Source organism: Crocodylus siamensis, chromosome 8 (genome assembly GCF_052110815.1).
Source record: "Crocodylus siamensis isolate JL-2025a chromosome 8, ASM5211081v1, whole genome shotgun sequence".
NCBI lineage: Eukaryota > Metazoa > Chordata > Crocodylia > Crocodylidae > Crocodylus > Crocodylus siamensis.
The window spans coordinates 52,133,816-52,150,588 of NC_143402.1; the positions used below are offsets into that span (position 1 = coordinate 52,133,816).

Genomic DNA, 16,773 nt, shown 5'->3' on the forward strand with positions numbered 1-16,773 from the left:
TCCGGCAACAAATAACATCTTTATTTACACTTTGTATACATCTCCATAGTAACTGGCAGCCAGGGTAACCAGTGGGTAAAGTTCCGATGGCCATCTTGGAAGCTGACATTTCACCCTTCCCCAAACCTGGCACGGGTCTCACCCCCACCCCCAAACACAAGGTTTGCCCCCAGAAGCAAGCTCTAGCCCCCCTGCCCATTGCAGATGGGGCTAAGGCCTGGGAGCAGGGGTACTAGCACCCTCCTTTTCAGCCTCGTTGAACTGGCTGGTCCAGAATTGAGGGTCTTTGTTCTGGATCTAGAGGGGGTAGAAATCAACAGGTGCTCTGCCACTGGATTTCAGCCCTTTCCCCTCCAGTAAGCCCCACCCCCAGCCAACCCCCACTAATCTGGCACTACTAATCCCTACCCCTTCTCCCCTGGAATAGGCCTCACCCATAAACCTAGCCCATCTTCCCAAAACTGTAGTACAAGCCCTGCCAGTCTGGCACTAGCCCCTCCTCTTCCAGAAGCCCTTCTACAAGCCCTGCCCCCTAAAGGCACAAACTGTCCCCTGCCTTCTCCCAGCTCTCACCCCAGGGATATCCCTATCTTTTATTTTGGAGCCCCACCCTTCCAGTGGGCCAATTACCTTGGCAACAAACTGGAGGATGTGCCTCTTGGAGGTTTCCTTGGTGGCTCGCCCCCCCCACTGGAACTTGAACTCCCTGGGATCCGTATGGGGGATAGGAAGGTACTCCAGATATCTGCCAGCAGGGGGCAGGGCCAGCCATGAGGCCATGCCACCAGTCCCATTCTCCACCACCTCCTCCCACCCCCAGGCTGCTCTATTTCCCCCGGCAAAATCTCCCCCCACCTGCAACAAGCAGGATATCCGTGCCTCACTTTCCCCATCTAATTCCCCCACCCACCCCTGTCCTAGCCCCAGCCTGACAAGCACAATGCCTGGGGTTTTTCTGCCCCCACCCCCCACATGCCTCAATTTCCCCCTGTCATTCCCCACTGTCTTGGGACAAGAAGAGTGCCTGTTTCCCCCCCTACATGCCTCATCCCCATCCCCCAATCTCAGATGAGCAGGATGCCTGGGTTCCACACACCCACCCCCCTGTGCTTCAGTTTCCCCCATGTCATTTGAAGGTGTGGGAAGACACAGGGGCTGAGGGGAAGGGGATGGTAGGTAGGGGTTGTCTGGTGCCCCTTGGCACGAGCTGCCAAGCCTAGGGTCAGCCTGGGGTGATGGGGCACCAGGTTTCTTTGTGGTGTGGTATAAACAACCTGGGATGGGCCTTGGCCCTGGCTGCTCTGAACACACCTGGGATGGAAGGGGAGTGAGTGGAAAGAACCCAGGCATCAAAGGCTCCCAGCACCCTTGTCCCAGCCTCCAAAATCCAACTCCCTTCCCAAAAACCCCAAGCATCCAGGCTCCCAGCAGCCCCTGAAAAGAACCCAGCCCTCACTCCTCTTCCAGAGAACCCAGGCATCTGGTTACCACCCTTCCCCCCTCCCAAAGATCCCAGGCATCCAGGCCTCACTTCTGCCGCACAAACTCCTCAGTCACCAGCTTCTTCACATCCCCGAAAACCTCATGTCTCTCCCTGTGTGGGGTAGGAAGGGATAAATGGGGCGGGCCATGGCTTCAGAGGGGAGAAACCACACCCCTTTGCTTTGAGGGGGTGGAGTCTCCAGGGAGGGTTAACCTTTTCCTACCCAGGATCCACGCGTAGCCTTCGGAGCATCTCCCACACTGCCACTAGAAGGAAAGGAGGCAGAGTCAGAGGGAATGTGGCCACTGAGAAGTGAGCAGGGCACAGGGAAGAGGGTGGGGTTTACCTTCTTTGACAGAGTTGCCCTTCATGAAAATGAAGCTGAGGATGATGGTGAGGAGGCCCAGCTTGGCTGTGCGGTCATCCCTGGGGGAAGCAAATGAGCCCAGCATTTTGGCCCTCCTGCTCTTGCCCACTAGCCCCCGTCCTTTCCCACAACTGGGAAGAACCCAGGCATCTGGGCTCCCAGTACCTCTTGCTTTCTTTCAATCACCAACCCCCATCCCCCAAACTCGGATGGGACCCAAGCACCCTGGCTCCCAGCACTCCCTGCTCTAACACTCTCATCACCCCTCTTCCTTGAGGTGGGATGGGAATCTGGGTTCCCTGCCTGCTTGGGAAGTGGGTGTTGGGGGGTAAAGCCCAGATCCCTCTGTTCTTACTCAACCCCTCTCCCCTTCCCAGGCAAGGAGGGGACTCAAGTGTCCAGGCTCCCAGATCTGTGGGGAAGGGGAGTAGAGTGAAGGAAGGTCCTGGACACCTGGCTTCTAACCCACACCCCCTCCCATCACTGAGCAGGACGGGAACCCAGGCACTCCAGTTTCTGGATCCAGAGGGAACACGCTATCCCACCTCTGGACTCCTAGGTCCCCAGCTTGGGGGAATGAGGGAGGTCCTGGATGCCTGGGTTCCTCACCCCACGCCCCCACTCACTGCTTGCGGCTGTCCCCAGGCAGGCAAGGGAGGGTGCTGACCAATATGTACACATGGGCCTTGGTATCCATCTCCTTCAGCTCCAGCCCAAAAACCTGCAGAGTTGAGAGGTGTGGGTTTAACCTGGATGCCTGGGGGTAGGCAAAGGGCTCTTCCCCCAAGCACTGAGATCACAGCGGGAAATAAGGGGAGCCTGACACCTGGGTTCACTTCCAGCTAGGGTGGGGGAGGCTGGAAGCATGGATGCCTGGGGTCTTTCCTCCAAATGTTTAAAGGTCAGAGCAGGGAGCCCTGAACACCTGGGTTCTATCCCCAGGCTGGGGGGTGGGGGGGTCAGAGCAGGAGGAAAAGGGAACCTGGACACCTGGGTTCTCTGGGAAAGGAGTGAGGTCTGGTGAGTTAGAGCAGAGGGGACTGGGAGCCTCAATACCTGACTTCCCTAGGAGGGAAGTGGGAGCTAGGAGGTGAGTGGGGATGGGGAGGGGGGCTGGGATTCCAGATGCCCGAGTTCCTGCTGGGTTCGGAGAGAGTTTGTAGGGGGCTGGGAAAAAGACAGTAGGCCTGATGCCTGGAGTCTCTGGGGGTGTATGTAGAAGGAGGGTGTTGGGGATGGCTGGGCTGGGCTGGGCTGGGAGCCTGGACAACCTGGGTTCTTGTTGGGCTCCAAGGAAAGTGGCAGGGAAGCCAGATGCCTGGATTCTTGCTGGGGGGGGGGAGGAATAACCTTACGGAGGGTCCAGCCTGCACGATTGATGATTTCTGGGTAGACGTCCCGGTAGTCACCAATCACCTTCTTCAGGATGTCTGGTGGGATATGGGGGTGGGGGGTCACAGGTTTGCAGGAACCTGAATGCTTAGGTTCTTGGGGGCTGGGGGGGGGGAAGGTAGGCACTGAGATCTTGGATTCTTCCTGAGCTCAGGGAAGGAAGAGGGGTTGGTGAGTAATTTGTGACCTGGATGCCTGAGTGAGTTCCCTTCTGACTCTGGTTGGGGAATGGGGGGTGATGCATTAGAGAGGTGGAGGTTGGGAGCTCAGATGCCTGGGTTATCAAGGAGAGCAGAAGCTGGGGGGTGAGATCAGGGAAGGGCTGGGAGCCTAAATGCCTGAGTTATCTGGGAAGACAGTGGCTTCTTGTGGGTTAGAGCAAGGTGGGGTGGGACTTAGACCTTGGACACCTGGGTTCTCAGGATGGCAAGTGTGGGCTAAGGAGCAAGAGCAGGGAGGGACTGGGAGCCCAGATTCTCTCCCTTACCAGCCCGCTTGATGGGGATTTTCTTCTGGTCTTTCACCAACAGGAATTGCACCAGCTCACTCACCTGGGGGGTGGGGGGGGAGCAGGAGGAGAGGGATCAGCCAGACCATAGGGGTCTGCTGCAACCCCCCCATCTTCCCCTCCTGTCCCCCTATTACCTTCTGATCCACCTGCCCTTGCGACCGTCTCTCCAGATTCCTCTGCACCTGGCTGGCCATCTGGCTGGGGGTCAGCACAAAATCCTCATCCTTGGCATCTGCCTGAGATGTGTGTGGGGCCGGGGGGGGAGGGGGGGGGAATAGTTAGCGGGATTGTGGGACCCTATTTTGGGCCCAATCCTGAACACTGGGAAAGTTACCTGGAAAGGCCTGGGGTCATTCCTTTGACGCCTCTGGGACATCCTGATGGTGCCTCAGTCCTGTAAGGGGGTGGGGAGAAGGGAATTTACATATCCAGCCAGATTCCCTACCTTGCCCCTGGGATCTGTTACCCCAGGCTGGATCCTAGCCCCAAGATCCCTCCTGCCTGCCCTGAGCTCTTCCTTACAGGCCCCTGAATTAATCCTGCCTTCATCTGATTGGATCTCATTCCCTCAGAAGATCCCTCTAGGAAAAATCTCCTAGCTGGATCTGGGATCTCTCTTTAATGGATTTTCTCTTTTTCCAGATGCCCCATTCACACACCCCATGGAGTCCCCTCTCCCAGACCTCCCCAATGGAAATCTCCCCCTCATCCCCTGCCACTACCCCAGTAGATTGGTCCCCTGTATCCCAGACCCCCCTGTATGCCCACCCATCTGATCCCAGATCTCCTGTAGTGGACCCCCCTCTCTCTCACATCCCCTCGTTTACTACCACTTTCTGGGGATCCCCCATCACTAATCCCAACCCTCCAGAGGATCCCTCTCCTTAGATATCCGCTCTCCTACCTCCACGGGGATTCTCCCAGTCCTAATCCCCTCTCTCCTACCTCCCCGACGAGCCTATACACTCTCCAACCAGAGCACACCTGCCTTCCCCCTAACGGATCCCGGATGGGGGGAGGGGAGCGACGGAATCACCGTGCCCAGGAGCGACAACTCCCCTTCCGCGCATGCGCCCCTCCCCGCTTTTCTCCCACCGGTCTGCGCATGCGCCGCTTCACGTCTCACTTCTTTCCAGCCCTGGCTCCGCCCGCCCCTTTTTGCGAGGCTCCTCAGCTACCGATTAAAAAGTAGGCCCTGAAACGCACTCTCGGGACTGGGTGCTTGCGTCATCTTGGCGGCCTGACCCAGACTGGCCAAGCACGCCCTCCCTGTGAGGGAGTGACGACTGTCCCACTCCCCCCCCCCACCAGATCCCTTCAGGGATCCACATTCCCTTATTGGATTCCTCGGGGGGTTGTACCCCCTCAGTAGAACCTGCCACCCCTCGGGATTCTTCTCCCCCACCCCACACTGGCCTGGCTTTCCCTTAGCAGATCCCCATCCCCTCACTGGATCCCTATCCCCCACCAGCCTCACCATCCCAGGTTTCTTCAGCAGATCCCTGCTGCTGCCCTCAGGGACCTGCTCTCCCCTACTGTATACTTCAGGGGATCCCCTATTCCCCTACCAGAACCCTCTGGGAATTTCCTCCTCACCCCCACCCCCTACCAAATTACTGTCCTCTCAGGTTCCTCAGCATATCCCCGCCCCTCTCCCGGTTCTGCCCCTACTGGATCTTTCTGAGAATCTCCATTCCCCCACTGGAACCTTGTGGAGATCCCTGCCCCCACCACACAGGATTTGCTCTCCTTCGGTGGATCCCCATTCCCACACAGGACCCACTCCTTGCCACTGGATCCTTTAGCTGATCCCTTCCCCAAAACCTATCCCCACTCCTGGTTAGGGTGGCCATCGTACAGGACAGTCTGGTTGTCCTCTGTCCTCTATTGATACGAAACCAGACACCTTTATGTCCTCTTTTTTTCTTCAAGAGAAAAAATATAGAGGACATAAAGGCATCTGGTTTCATATCAACAGAGGACAGAGTGGATCCCTCCCCCCCTCAGGACCTGCTTTCCCCCACTGGATTCCTCAGAAGATTCTTATTCCCCCACCAGAACACACAGACAGGGTTGTCCCAGAGGGGTAAATTGGGGCAACTGCCCCAGGCCCCACGGACAGAGCCATACAGGCCTCCTGCAGCCACCATATGCTGCCGGCTCCATGCTCTAGCTGTTCGCCATTCCTCCCCCCGCCAACCAGCCCCACACAGGCTGATATGCCCCATGCCCTGTACACCTCTAGGGACAGCTCTACCCACAGGGGATCCCTGGACTCCTCCCCCCAGCAGGACTCTTTCTCTTAACAGGTCCCTTTCCCCCTGGAACCTGTTCTCTCTCACCAGACCCTATAGCAGATCCCTGCTGTCCAGGGAGATCACTCTCCCCCAGTAGATTCATCAGCAGATCCCTGCCTCCCCTCAGGGGACTCACCTCCCACCAGATCCTTCAGCATGTTCCATTTTCCCCACAGGACCTACTCTTCCCACACACACACTGGATTCTCTGGATTCTCCACTAGATTCCATCCCCTCTCAGGGGACCTGTTCTCCGCCACTGGGTCCTTCCATGGATTACTGCCTACCCCATATAACTTGTTGTCCGGCCATGGATCCCTCAGCAGATCCCTGCCTTCCCTCCTTACAACCTGCTTACCCCCACCAGGTCCCTCAGCACATCCACATCCTGCCCCCCACAGGACCTATTCTCCTGCACTGGGTTCCTCAGCAGATCCCTGTTCCCCCTCATGACCCCTCAGCAGACCCCCATTCCTCCCAGAGGATGCTGGGGAATCCCAGATTCACCCCTGGGGGGGGACAGGAATCCCATCCAGTCCCATACCTGTGGGTTCTCCCCTACTGGATCTCACTTCCCCACATAGCACCTCTCACCAAATCCCACCCCCTGGGACAGATTACACCTCCCCTCCAACAGATCCCTGAAGGGGAATCCTTTCTTCTCTCATCTCCACACCCACAGCAGAACAGAGATTCCCTTCTTATGGGATCTATCTTGCCCCCCCACCAGATCCCTGGTAAGAACCTCCCCCAAGAGATCGTCCTCACTGAATACCTGTCCACCTACAACAGATTCCAGGCCCCTCTCATGGCCTTCCTCCCCCCCTCAAACAGGGATCACAACTGCCCCATTACTAAGGCCCCCCCCATCATGAGGGGAGGGCAAAAACACCCCAAGCCAGACAAGATGGCCAATGCCCCCCGCTTCCCCCAGCCTAGGCAAGGCTTCCAGAAAGTTCTGGCTTGTCTTGGTGTTCCCCTCCCTGCTGTCTTTGTGTAGTCTTTGGCAGGGCTGGGAGCTGTGAATCCAGGTGACCAGGTATGCAATCCCCACCTGCTTTGCCCCCCACAACCCTCTGCTCCATGCCCAGAGAACCCAGGCATCTGGGTACCCAGCCTCCTACCCGCTAACCTTCCACTCCCCACCCAGAGAACCCAGGCGTCTCATTCCCCCCCCACACACACTTTGAACACCCCGAGGCTCCACTCCTCTCCCAGAGTTGGGAGAGAACCCCCCACTCTGGTCCCCAACAAAGGCAAAAGGCAAAGCCACGTACCCCACCCCATCTAGCCATGGCCCCCTGCTCCCCTCCCCACCTTCCAGCTGCTACCCCAGGATCAGACCTGAATTGGTGCCCCTGTCCCCTCCCCATTTGGGCAGTGTCCCTGGGTTGGGGACCAGGGCTCCCAGATTAGGTATGGATCAGGTTCAGTTGGGTCATGTGCCCCCCTGCAACCAGTCTCACTGACCTGGGGAGGTGCTCCCGGAAGTGGCTGCAGCAATCAGCTGGTGCTTGCAGTTGGGGCACCGGTGCTCTCCGGAGGTACACGTGTACCCGTGAGCACCCCCTACATTTCACCACTGGGGCAAGACGAACAACTATTCACCAAAGCGCCCCGGGGAAAACCAGGAGCAACTGTCAGAAATTCCTAGAAGGAGGTTTCAGACTTGATATAAGGAAAAACATCTTCACAGTTCGTGTGACCAGACTCTGGAACAGACTCCCAGCAGGGGTGGTGCAGGCACCTACCCTGGAGACCTTCAAAGGGAGACTGGATACACATTTTGCTGCACACCTTATTTGACCCCAGCAGTCTTTCCTGCCCAGAACAGGGGGGCTGGACCCAATGATCTCACGAGGTCCCTTTCAGTCCTAAACGTCTGTGAATCTGTGGGTCTCTACCCCCTGCACTCAGCTAGTGTTCCTGGATCAGGGGCCCTGCCCCCACATCCGGCACATCAGCCTGGTGCCTCTTGATCAGGCTCACTGTCCCCCATGCAGCCAGTGTCCCAGATTCCAACCCCCCACCCACAAAATTCCATTCAGCTCTTTCCCCGATATTGGACCCATATCAGGGCCATGAGTTTCTGCACCTCCCCCTGTGTAGCTGATATCCTCAGATCAGAGCCCTTGGCCCTTGCCCCCAGCATTCCAGCTAGTGCCTGGTTCAGGTCCAGAAACTTCTGCAGAATCAGGGCCAGATCAAGACCCCTTGCCTCCCTCATCCATTAATGGCCCCTTGCCCGCCCCCCCTCCACGCAGCCAGAACCCCTGGATTACACTCAGATTAGGGCCTTTTGGCCCACCCCATGCATTTTACGCCCAAGGATTAGGGTCTCTCTAACCCCTTCACTCAGCTGGTGTCCCTGAATCAGGCCCAGATTGGGGCACCCATCCCTCCTCCATCCAGCCATGGCCCCCCATCAGCCTGGTGCCCCTAGATCAGGCCTGCTGCTCTCCCTCCCCCATGCAGCCAGTGTCCCAGATTCAGCTCCTCTGCTCCCCCTCTCCATCCAATTAGTTCCCCAGAACTGGCCTCAAATTAGGGCCCCTGCCCCTCATTCATCATAAGCCTCTGAGTCCCTTCCGTGTAGCTGGTGCCCTCACACCAGGGCCCCTGCCTCCCCGCCCCCCATGCAGCTGGTGCCCTAGATCAGGCCTGAATCAGGGTCCCCTGCCCTGCCCCCTGCCCAATCCAGTCAGTGCCCCAGGATCAGACCTGGATCAGAGCCCTCTGTCCCCCACATCCATTCATGGCTCCCTGACCTCCCAAGCAACCACGGGCTCTTGCTCAGGCCCAGATCAGGGTCTTCTGCCAAACCCCATGAAGCTGGTGCCCCAGTATCAGGCCCCCTGCCCCCCCCAATACAGATAGTGCCCCCAGATTCAGCCCCAACCTGTGAAGCCAGTGTCCCAGGATCAAGCCTGGATTAGGCCTCCTGTCCCCCCACCATACTGTTTTCCTTGAGCAGTGCCTGGCACCCCTCCAGCCCTGGATGCCTGGGTTCCGGACACACAATCCCAGCTTGTATGGCTTCAATGCCGCCTTTATGGTGCTGGCAGGAGGAGGGGGAGGAGGGGGAGGGGGGCGGGGGTGGAGAGGATGCTGCCAAGGCCTGGGCAGGAGCAGGACCATGGAGCCAGTGTCCAGTACCTGCTGCTGCCTCCTGCTGCTGGGGCTGGCAGCTCTTATTCCCCCAGGGTGCTCCCTGCCCTGGGAGGTGAGTCTCTGGCTGCCCCAGATGCTGGGGTTCCCTTACTGGACGTCCAAGTGGCCATGGGGCTGTCGGGAGGGAACCCAGGCATCCAGGATCCCCATAAGGTTGGTGGGAGAGAACTCAGGTGTCTGGGATGCCCATGAGGCTCCCAAGAAGAAACGCAGGCACCTGGGATACCTACGGGGTTGGTGGGAAAGAAGCCATGCATCCAGGAACCCAGGGGACCAGGATATCTGTTGGGCTAGCAGGAGGGAGCCCAGGTGTCCATGATCCCAATCAGGTTGGTGAGAGAGAACCCACATGTCTGAAATGCCCATGGAACTGGTGGGAGGGAACCCAAACATCCAGGATCCCCATCAGGTTGGTAGGAGGAGCCCACGCATTTGGCCCCTCTACTCCCCCACCCCCAATCCCAATCTGGATCCTAACAAGTGCATTCCTGCCTCTCATTAACAGGCCCTGAAGCGTCCAATCAGAGCCATCCGTGCCCAGGTGAGTGATGCCCCCCAGCCCTGGCAGGGAAGCTTGAGGGGAGGGGAGGGGGCAGGGGACAGCAGTGGATGGGGCATGGCCATCCCATGGTTTCACTCCTGCTTTGGAAGGGGAGTGGGGAAATGGGGCTTGGAGTCTGGACACCTGGGTTCTCTGAGAGGAGAAAGTTGGAGTGAGAGCTGGAGGGTGCAAGCCCGGATGCCTGGGTTCTCTCCTTATTCTGTGGGGGGAGTTGGGGTCTGGGAGCCCAGACTACTGGGTTCTTTTCTCAGTCTGTAAAGTGGGTGGGAGCTGGGAACCAGATGGCTGGGTCCCAAGCCACTTCTCACCCCTGCCTCAGCTCCCTGTGTCCAGCTTCCATATCAACTCCACCATCATGTCACGCTATGCCATCACACATGTCCGAGCTGTGTTGAACAACCCGCATGCTGAGGCCCAGGCAGCTGCCTTCGACCTGGACCTACCCAGCACTGCCTTCATCTCCAACTTCACCATGTGAGAGGGCCGGGCTCCCAGGGACAGGGCTAGCCTTGGCCACCCCTCCCCTCCAGGCAATGGCCTGGACCAGTCTGAAGGAGGAGAGAGCAGTAGAAGACCCAGTGGGAAGTGGCCCTCATCTGGGACCTCTGGAGGAGGGATGTGGGGGGCAGAGGAGAAATGGGTGTGGAGGGATGGATGGATTAGTGTAGGGGCGGGCAATTATTTTGAGAAGAGGGACACTTACTGAGTTTTGGCAAGCCATTGAGGGCTGCATGACAGGCAACCTAAGGCACATTAATATTATTTTTTAAATTTTTTCAGGGGCCCTGCAGGCCAGATAGAATGGCCATGGGCCACATTTTGCCCACCCCTGGATTAGTGGGTGGGAGGATGGAGGGATAAGTGTGGGGATGAGTGTGGGGATGGAGGGATGAGTATGGGGATGGAGGGATGAGTGTAGGGATGAGTGGAAGGAGTGAGGATGAGTGTGGGAATGGATGGGTGGATGGATGGATGGATGAGTAATTGGATGGATAGACACAGAGGTGCATGGTTGGCTGGCACTATGCAAAAGGCCGGTGTTGATTTGGCCCCACTTCCATCCCTGCCCCCATCCCCATCCCCTCTAGCACCGTCAATGGCCGTGTCCATGTAGCCAAGGTGAAGGAGAAGCAGGAGGCCAAGCAGCTGTATGAGGCAGCACGTCATCGTGGCCAAACTGCTGCCCACGTGGGTACCCGGTGAGCCTGCCCAGATGCCTGGTTTCAGCTCGCTCTGGGTGGGAGTGGAGGCTGGAGGGTTAGATAAAGGCAGGGCCGGGAGCCTGGACTCCTGGATTCTCTGGCAAGGCCCTTGACCTGATCCTGCACCCCTGGCAGGGACCGAGAGACAGAGAAATTCCGGGTGTGGGTCAGCGTTTTACCCAGCAGGACTGTGACCTTTGAGCTAAGCTATGAGGAGCTGCTGCAGCGTCAGCAGGGCCAATACCAGCAGGCGCTCAGCATCCGGCCTGGCGCTGTGGTGACCGACCTAGCTGTGAACATCCAGGTGGCTGAGCCTGCTGGCCTTGCCTACCTCCGTGTGCTGCCCCTGCGTACCAGCCGCCTGCTCACCAACGTCGTCAGTGGTATGTCTGCTCCGGCCAGCTGGTCAGGGAGAACCCAGGTGCCTGGGTGTCTAGCCCACCAAGGAGATAGGCTCTAGCCAGCCAGGGAGAACTAAAGTGTCACGATGCCCAGGCCTTGCTTCAGCTGGCTAGGGAAAACCAGGCATCCAGGTGCCCAGCCTAATAGAAGGAACCCAGGTTGGGCACCAAGTCCCTACTCCAATCTGCCAGGGAGAACCCAGGTGTCTGGGTTCCCAGCCTCTGCCCCAGCCAGCCAGGCACCCAACCCTGCTCCAATCCATCGGAGCCCACTCCCTGCCCAGAAAGGCGAGAGAACCCAGGTGTCCGAGCACCCACTTCTTGTTCAAACCTGCTACTCCTACTCCCCAGCAAGAGCAAGAAGAGAACCCAAGTGTCTGGGCTACCGGCCTCCCTGCCCTCACCCTTCAGCCCTCAATCCCCTTTCAGGGAAAGCAGGCATCTGTGCTCCCAAACCTGCCTTTGTTCTCACAGTGAGGAAAGATCTGGCCTTCACCCGCCATCTGGGTGAACCCAGATGTGACGGGGACAGGATCTGGACCTAAGGTCAAGGCCTGAAACCCCTCATGCCAGCCAGGCTGAGCTCCCCAGAGCTCTGTATGGATCAAAGATGCTCCCTTGACATAGGGATCCCCGACAAAGCTGCCAGGTGGTCAAACCATCTTAGGAGGGATGGTGGACCTTCATCCCCACCTTGGCTGGCATTGTTGGGTACCAGGACTGGGGGACCCAGTGCCCTGTCCCCTCTCTCCTCCCCGCAACCCTGATATCCCCAGGGATCCCCCAGGCTGGAAGCTACAACCTTCTTGGGATGTTTCTTCAAGCCAAAGGTTCAGGCTGTCTTCAAACTCAGTCCTAGATGGGGAGGTGGCCCTGCATCTCCATGTCCCCTACCTCCCACCCTGTCTTTTCTGCAGGGGATGCTGACCCACCACCCTCCACCAGGGTGGAGAAGGGGCCCCGCTGTGCCCAGGTGGTTTTCACCCCCACACGCGAAGAGCAGGTGACCTTCTCCAGCACTGGCATTGCCGCTGACTTTGTGCTTCAGTATGACGTGGCTATGCCTGATGTGGCCGGTGACCTGCAGGTGCTGGAGGTGTGGGGGGGTGACCTGTGGGGTAGGGGGTGAAGATAGAATTTGTGGGGGGGTAGGGGTAGAGGGGGAGGAGCTTAGGAAGAGGTCTAGAGTGGCTGGAGGGATGGACATTGATGGAGGTGGGTGGAAGAGTGCATTTGAGATGAATGAGTGTGCGGGACAGATGGAAGGAGGGATGGATGAATGAGTGTGGGTTGGTGGGTGAATCAGCGAGGGGGTGAAAGGATGTATGGAGGGAGGAAATAGATGGATAGATGGTTAGCTGGATGGATTGATAGGTAGGTGGATGGATGGATGGCTTTGTGAATGGATGGATGAATGGGACAGTGGGGGGATTTCATAGATATTTGGGCTGGAAGGGACCTCGGAAGATCATCAAGTCCAGCCCCCCGCCCAAGGGCCGGAAGTCATCTGGGGTCATAGGATCCCAGCAAGATGGCCAAGCCTCCAAAGCATCCTCTGCCATGAGGCGTTCATCAGTTTGATTCTGGAGGAGACCTCCAAGACTGTGGAGGAAGAAATACCAGACACAGCACTAGAGAAGAGAGAGGACATGGACACCCAAGAGGGCAGAAGCTAGAGACTTATGACTTTTGCCAGCAAGCAGAAATGTTCACCTCCACCTGCAGTCATTCATCTGGAGAACAGATATTCGGTCCTAGGACCGAAGAGGGAAGAGCATGCTCCACTGGTGGAGGAAGACAGGACAAGCCCCAACAGAGTGGGAAGGATTGGACAACAGCCACCAAGAAGTGACAGGTGGTGCTGGTTGGAGACTCCCTTCTGCTGGGAGCCATCTGCTGACCTGACCTGTTGTCTCAGACGGTCTTGCTTGCCCAGAGCCCAAATCTGAAATGTCACGGAGGGACTACAGAGGCTCATCTGGCCCTCTGACTACTACCCCATGTTGCTCATCCATGTGGACACCAATGATACTGCCCAGGGTGACCCTGAGTGTATCAAGAATGACTACAGGGCTCTGGGTGCAAGGGTGAGGGAATCTGGGGTTCAGATTGTGTTCTCATCGATCCTTCCGGTCAAGGGAAAGGGCCCAGGCAGGAGCAAGTACATCCTATAGATCAACACCTGGCTGCGCAGGTGGTATCACCAGCAGGGATTTCACTTCTTCAACTGTGGGATGTTCTTCCAAGGAGGATTGCTGGGAAGAGATGGGATCCACCTGATGAAGAGAGGGAAAAACATCTTCATAGACAGGCTCGCTAACCTAGTGAGGAGGGCTTTAAACTACATTCAGTGGGAGATGGAGACCATAGCCCTGAGGTAAGGGGGGAAGTGGGTGACCTAGAGGAAGAGCAAGTAGGAGGGGGCAACAGAAAGGTGTTTGCGTGCTTCCTGAAAAATCAGGGTAAACAACTAGCTACCTCAGGTGTCTGTACACAAGTGAATGGAGCCTGGGAAATGAGCAGGAAGAATTTGAACTCCTTGCACAGTCATGGAGCTATGATGTGATTGGTATAACAGAGACTTGTTAGGAGCTTGCATGACTGGAGCACTGTCATAGATGGGTACAAACTGTTTGGGAACGACAGACAGGGGAGAAGAGGAGTTGCACTTTATGTAAAAGAGCTGTATGATTGCTCAGAACTCCAGTATGAAGCTGGAGATAGGCCTGTTGGGAGTCTCTGGGTTAGGGACAGAGGGGAAAACAACAGGGGTGATATTGTGGTGAGTGTCTGCTATAGACCACCAGACCAGGAGGAAGTAGTAGATGAGGCTTTCTTCAAACAGCTAGCAGAAATTTCCCAAGCACAGGCCCTAGTTCTCATGGGGGACTTCAATCACCCTGACATTTGCTGCAAGGGCAATATAGCAGTGCACAGGGAATTCAGAAAGTTTTTGGAGAGTGCTGGGGACAAGTTCCTGTTGCAAGTGCTGGAGCAGCCAACTAGGGGCGCCATGCTTTTTTTGACCTGCTGCTCACAAACAGGGAAGAATTGGTGGGGGGTGTAGTAGTGGATGACAATTTGGCAGCAGTGACCATGAGATGATTATATTCAAGATCCTAAGGAAAGGAAGGATGGAGAACAGCTGAGTAAGGATCCTGGACTTCAGAAAAGCAGACCTCCTCAAGGAACTCATTGGCAGAATCCCCTGTGAAGCCAGTCTGAGGGAAAGATGAGTCCAGGAGAGCTGACTACTTCAAAGAAGCCTTACTGAGACTGCAGAAACTAACCACCCCAATGTGCAGGAAGACTAGCAAGTATAGCAGAAGACCAGTTTGGCTTAGTAGGGAACTCTTCAGTAAACTAAATCACATAAATGCAACTTATAAGAAGTGGAAACTTGGACAAATAACTAGGGAAGAATATAAGAGCATTGCTTGGGTATGCCGGGATGAAGTCAGGGAGGCCAAAGCACAACTGGAGTTGCAGCTAGCAAGGAATGTGAAGGGTAACAAGAACGGTTTCTATTAGTAGGCTGGTAGCAAAAGGAGGATCAGGGAAAGTGTGGGTCCCTTACTGAATGGGGGAGGCAACCTAGTGACAGAGGATGCAGAAAAAGCTGAATTGCTCAATGCCTTTTTTGCCTCAGGCTTCACAGGCAAGATCAGCACCCAGACTACTGCATTGGGCAGCACAGTTTGGGAAGGAGGTGAGCAGCCCTCAGTGGTGAAAGAACAGGTTAGGGACTACTTAAAAAAGCTGAATGTGCATGTGTCCATGGGGCCAGATGGGATGCACCCAAGGGTGCTAAGGGAGTTTGCTGATGTGACTGCAGAGCCATTGGCCATCATCTTTGAAAACTCATGGCGATCAGAAGTTTTGGATAATTAGAAAACAGCAAATATAGTGCCCATATTTAAGAAAGGGGAGAAGAAGATCCAGGGAGCTACAGACCAGTTAACCTCCCCTCAGTCCCGGGAAAAATCATGGAGCAAATCCTCAAGGAATCCATTTCTAAGCACTTGGAGGAGAAGGCAATTGGGAACAGTCAGCATGGACTTAGCAGAGGCAAGTCATGCCTGACCAGTCTGATTGCCTCAGACTGGTTCTGCGGATGTGGGGAGACCAGTGGATGTGGTGTACCTTGATTTTAGCAAGGCTTTTGATATGGTCTCCCACAGCATTTTCTCACAGGCAAGCTAAGGAAGTACGGGCTGAATGAATGGACTGTAAAGTGCATAGAAAACTGGTTGGAGCATAGGGCTCAGAAAGTAGTAATTCATAGATTCATAGATGTTTGGGTCGGAAGCGACCTCATTAGATCGAGTCCACCCCGCTTCCCTGGGCGGGAAAGAGTGCTGGGGTTAGAAGTCTAGTCTCCTCTTAAAGACGCCTGAGGTAGAGGACAGCACCACCTCCCTTGGAAGCCCATTCCAGATTCTGGCAACCCTTACCATAAAGAAGTTCTTCCTGATGTCTAACCTAAATCTGCTCTCCATCAGCTTGTGGCCATCATTCCTAGTTACTCCAAGGGGTGCCCTGGTAATCAGGGCATCTCCTATTCCTTGCTGCCCTCTTTCCCCTCACCCCCAATTAATTTGTAGGCGGCCACAAGGTCACCTCTCCACCTTCTCTTACAGAGGCTTTAGAGATCCAGGTCCCTCCATCTTTCCTTGTAGGGCTTTGCCTGCAGGCCCCCAACCATAAGAATAACCCTCCTCTGAACCCTCTCAAGGTTGTCCACATCCTTCTTGAAGTGTGGCACCCAAAACTGGATGCCGCATAGAGAGGAAGTATCATCTCCCTGGACCTGTTCATCATGCACCTGTTAATGCATGATAAAATGGTTTACTAATCGCTTTACTGATTGCTTTGTCACACTGATGACTCGCATTCATCTTGGTGCCAGCAATGACTCCAAGATCCCTTTCCGCTGCTGTGCTGCTGAGAAGGTCCTCCCCCAGCCTGTAAGTGTGCTGGTGATTCCTTCTCCCTAGGTGCTGCACTTTGCACTTATCTTTGTTAAACTGCATCCTATTCTGTTCTGCCCACTTTTCCAAGCTGTCCAGATCTGCCTGGATTAATTTCCTACCCTCTAGTGTGTTAACTTTGTCCCATAATTTGGTATCATCTCCAAATCTTAACAGAGTGCTTCCCACGCCCTCATCCAAGTCACTGATGAAGACATTAAACAGATGGCTCAATGTCTAGTTCAGTGGCTCAACGGTTCAATGGCCTAATGTCTAATTGGTAGCTGGTATCAAGTGGAGTGCCCCAGGGGTCAGTCCTGGGGCTGGTTTTGTTTAATCTCTTCATCAGTGACCTGGAAGATGGGAAAGAGTGCACCCTCAGCAAGTCTGAAGATGACACCAAACTGGGGGGAGTAG

At 55.9% G+C, this 16,773-nt stretch overlaps 2 protein-coding genes across 15 annotated transcripts in view; one reads left to right on the forward strand and one right to left on the reverse strand.

Annotated features, from left to right (window-relative positions):
* The window catches only part of LOC149858506 (non-structural maintenance of chromosomes element 3 homolog), a 26,600-nt gene continuing 9,827 nt past the window's right edge, over window positions 1–16,773 (reverse strand). Inside the window, exons 1-11 of one of the 10 annotated variants that reach the window (XM_090060911.1) lie at window positions 4,738–5,077; window positions 4,088–4,147; window positions 3,888–3,989; window positions 3,730–3,793; window positions 3,201–3,280; window positions 2,477–2,571; window positions 1,830–1,909; window positions 1,707–1,749; window positions 1,532–1,594; window positions 631–745; window positions 1–297 (exon numbers count right to left, since the gene is read on the reverse strand). In XM_090060911.1, coding sequence (XP_089917037.1) covers window positions 211–297; window positions 631–745; window positions 1,532–1,594; window positions 1,707–1,749; window positions 1,830–1,909; window positions 2,477–2,571; window positions 3,201–3,280; window positions 3,730–3,793; window positions 3,888–3,989; window positions 4,088–4,129 — 771 coding nt within the window. In that variant the 5' untranslated portion in view covers window positions 4,130–4,147; window positions 4,738–5,077 and the 3' untranslated portion in view covers window positions 1–210. Of the gene's footprint in view, window positions 298–333; window positions 746–1,531; window positions 1,595–1,706; window positions 1,750–1,829; window positions 1,910–2,476; window positions 2,572–3,200; window positions 3,281–3,729; window positions 3,794–3,887; window positions 3,990–4,087; window positions 4,148–4,657; window positions 5,117–16,773 lie in introns of those variants that run through there. The other 9 variants (XM_090060912.1, XM_090060910.1, XM_090060909.1 and 6 more) reach the window with 9 other exon arrangements.
* The window catches only part of ITIH6 (inter-alpha-trypsin inhibitor heavy chain family member 6), a 17,469-nt gene continuing 9,652 nt past the window's right edge, over window positions 8,957–16,773 (forward strand). The window contains exons 1-6 of one of the 5 annotated variants that reach the window (XM_090060714.1): window positions 9,138–9,550; window positions 9,727–9,762; window positions 10,103–10,257; window positions 10,872–10,982; window positions 11,121–11,368; window positions 12,304–12,482. In XM_090060714.1, coding sequence (XP_089916840.1) covers window positions 9,404–9,550; window positions 9,727–9,762; window positions 10,103–10,257; window positions 10,872–10,982; window positions 11,121–11,368; window positions 12,304–12,482 — 876 coding nt within the window. In that variant the 5' untranslated portion in view covers window positions 9,138–9,403. Of the gene's footprint in view, window positions 9,551–9,726; window positions 9,763–10,102; window positions 10,258–10,871; window positions 10,983–11,120; window positions 11,369–12,303; window positions 12,483–16,773 lie in introns of all 5 variants that reach the window. The other 4 variants (XM_090060717.1, XM_090060715.1, XM_090060716.1 and 1 more) reach the window with 4 other exon arrangements.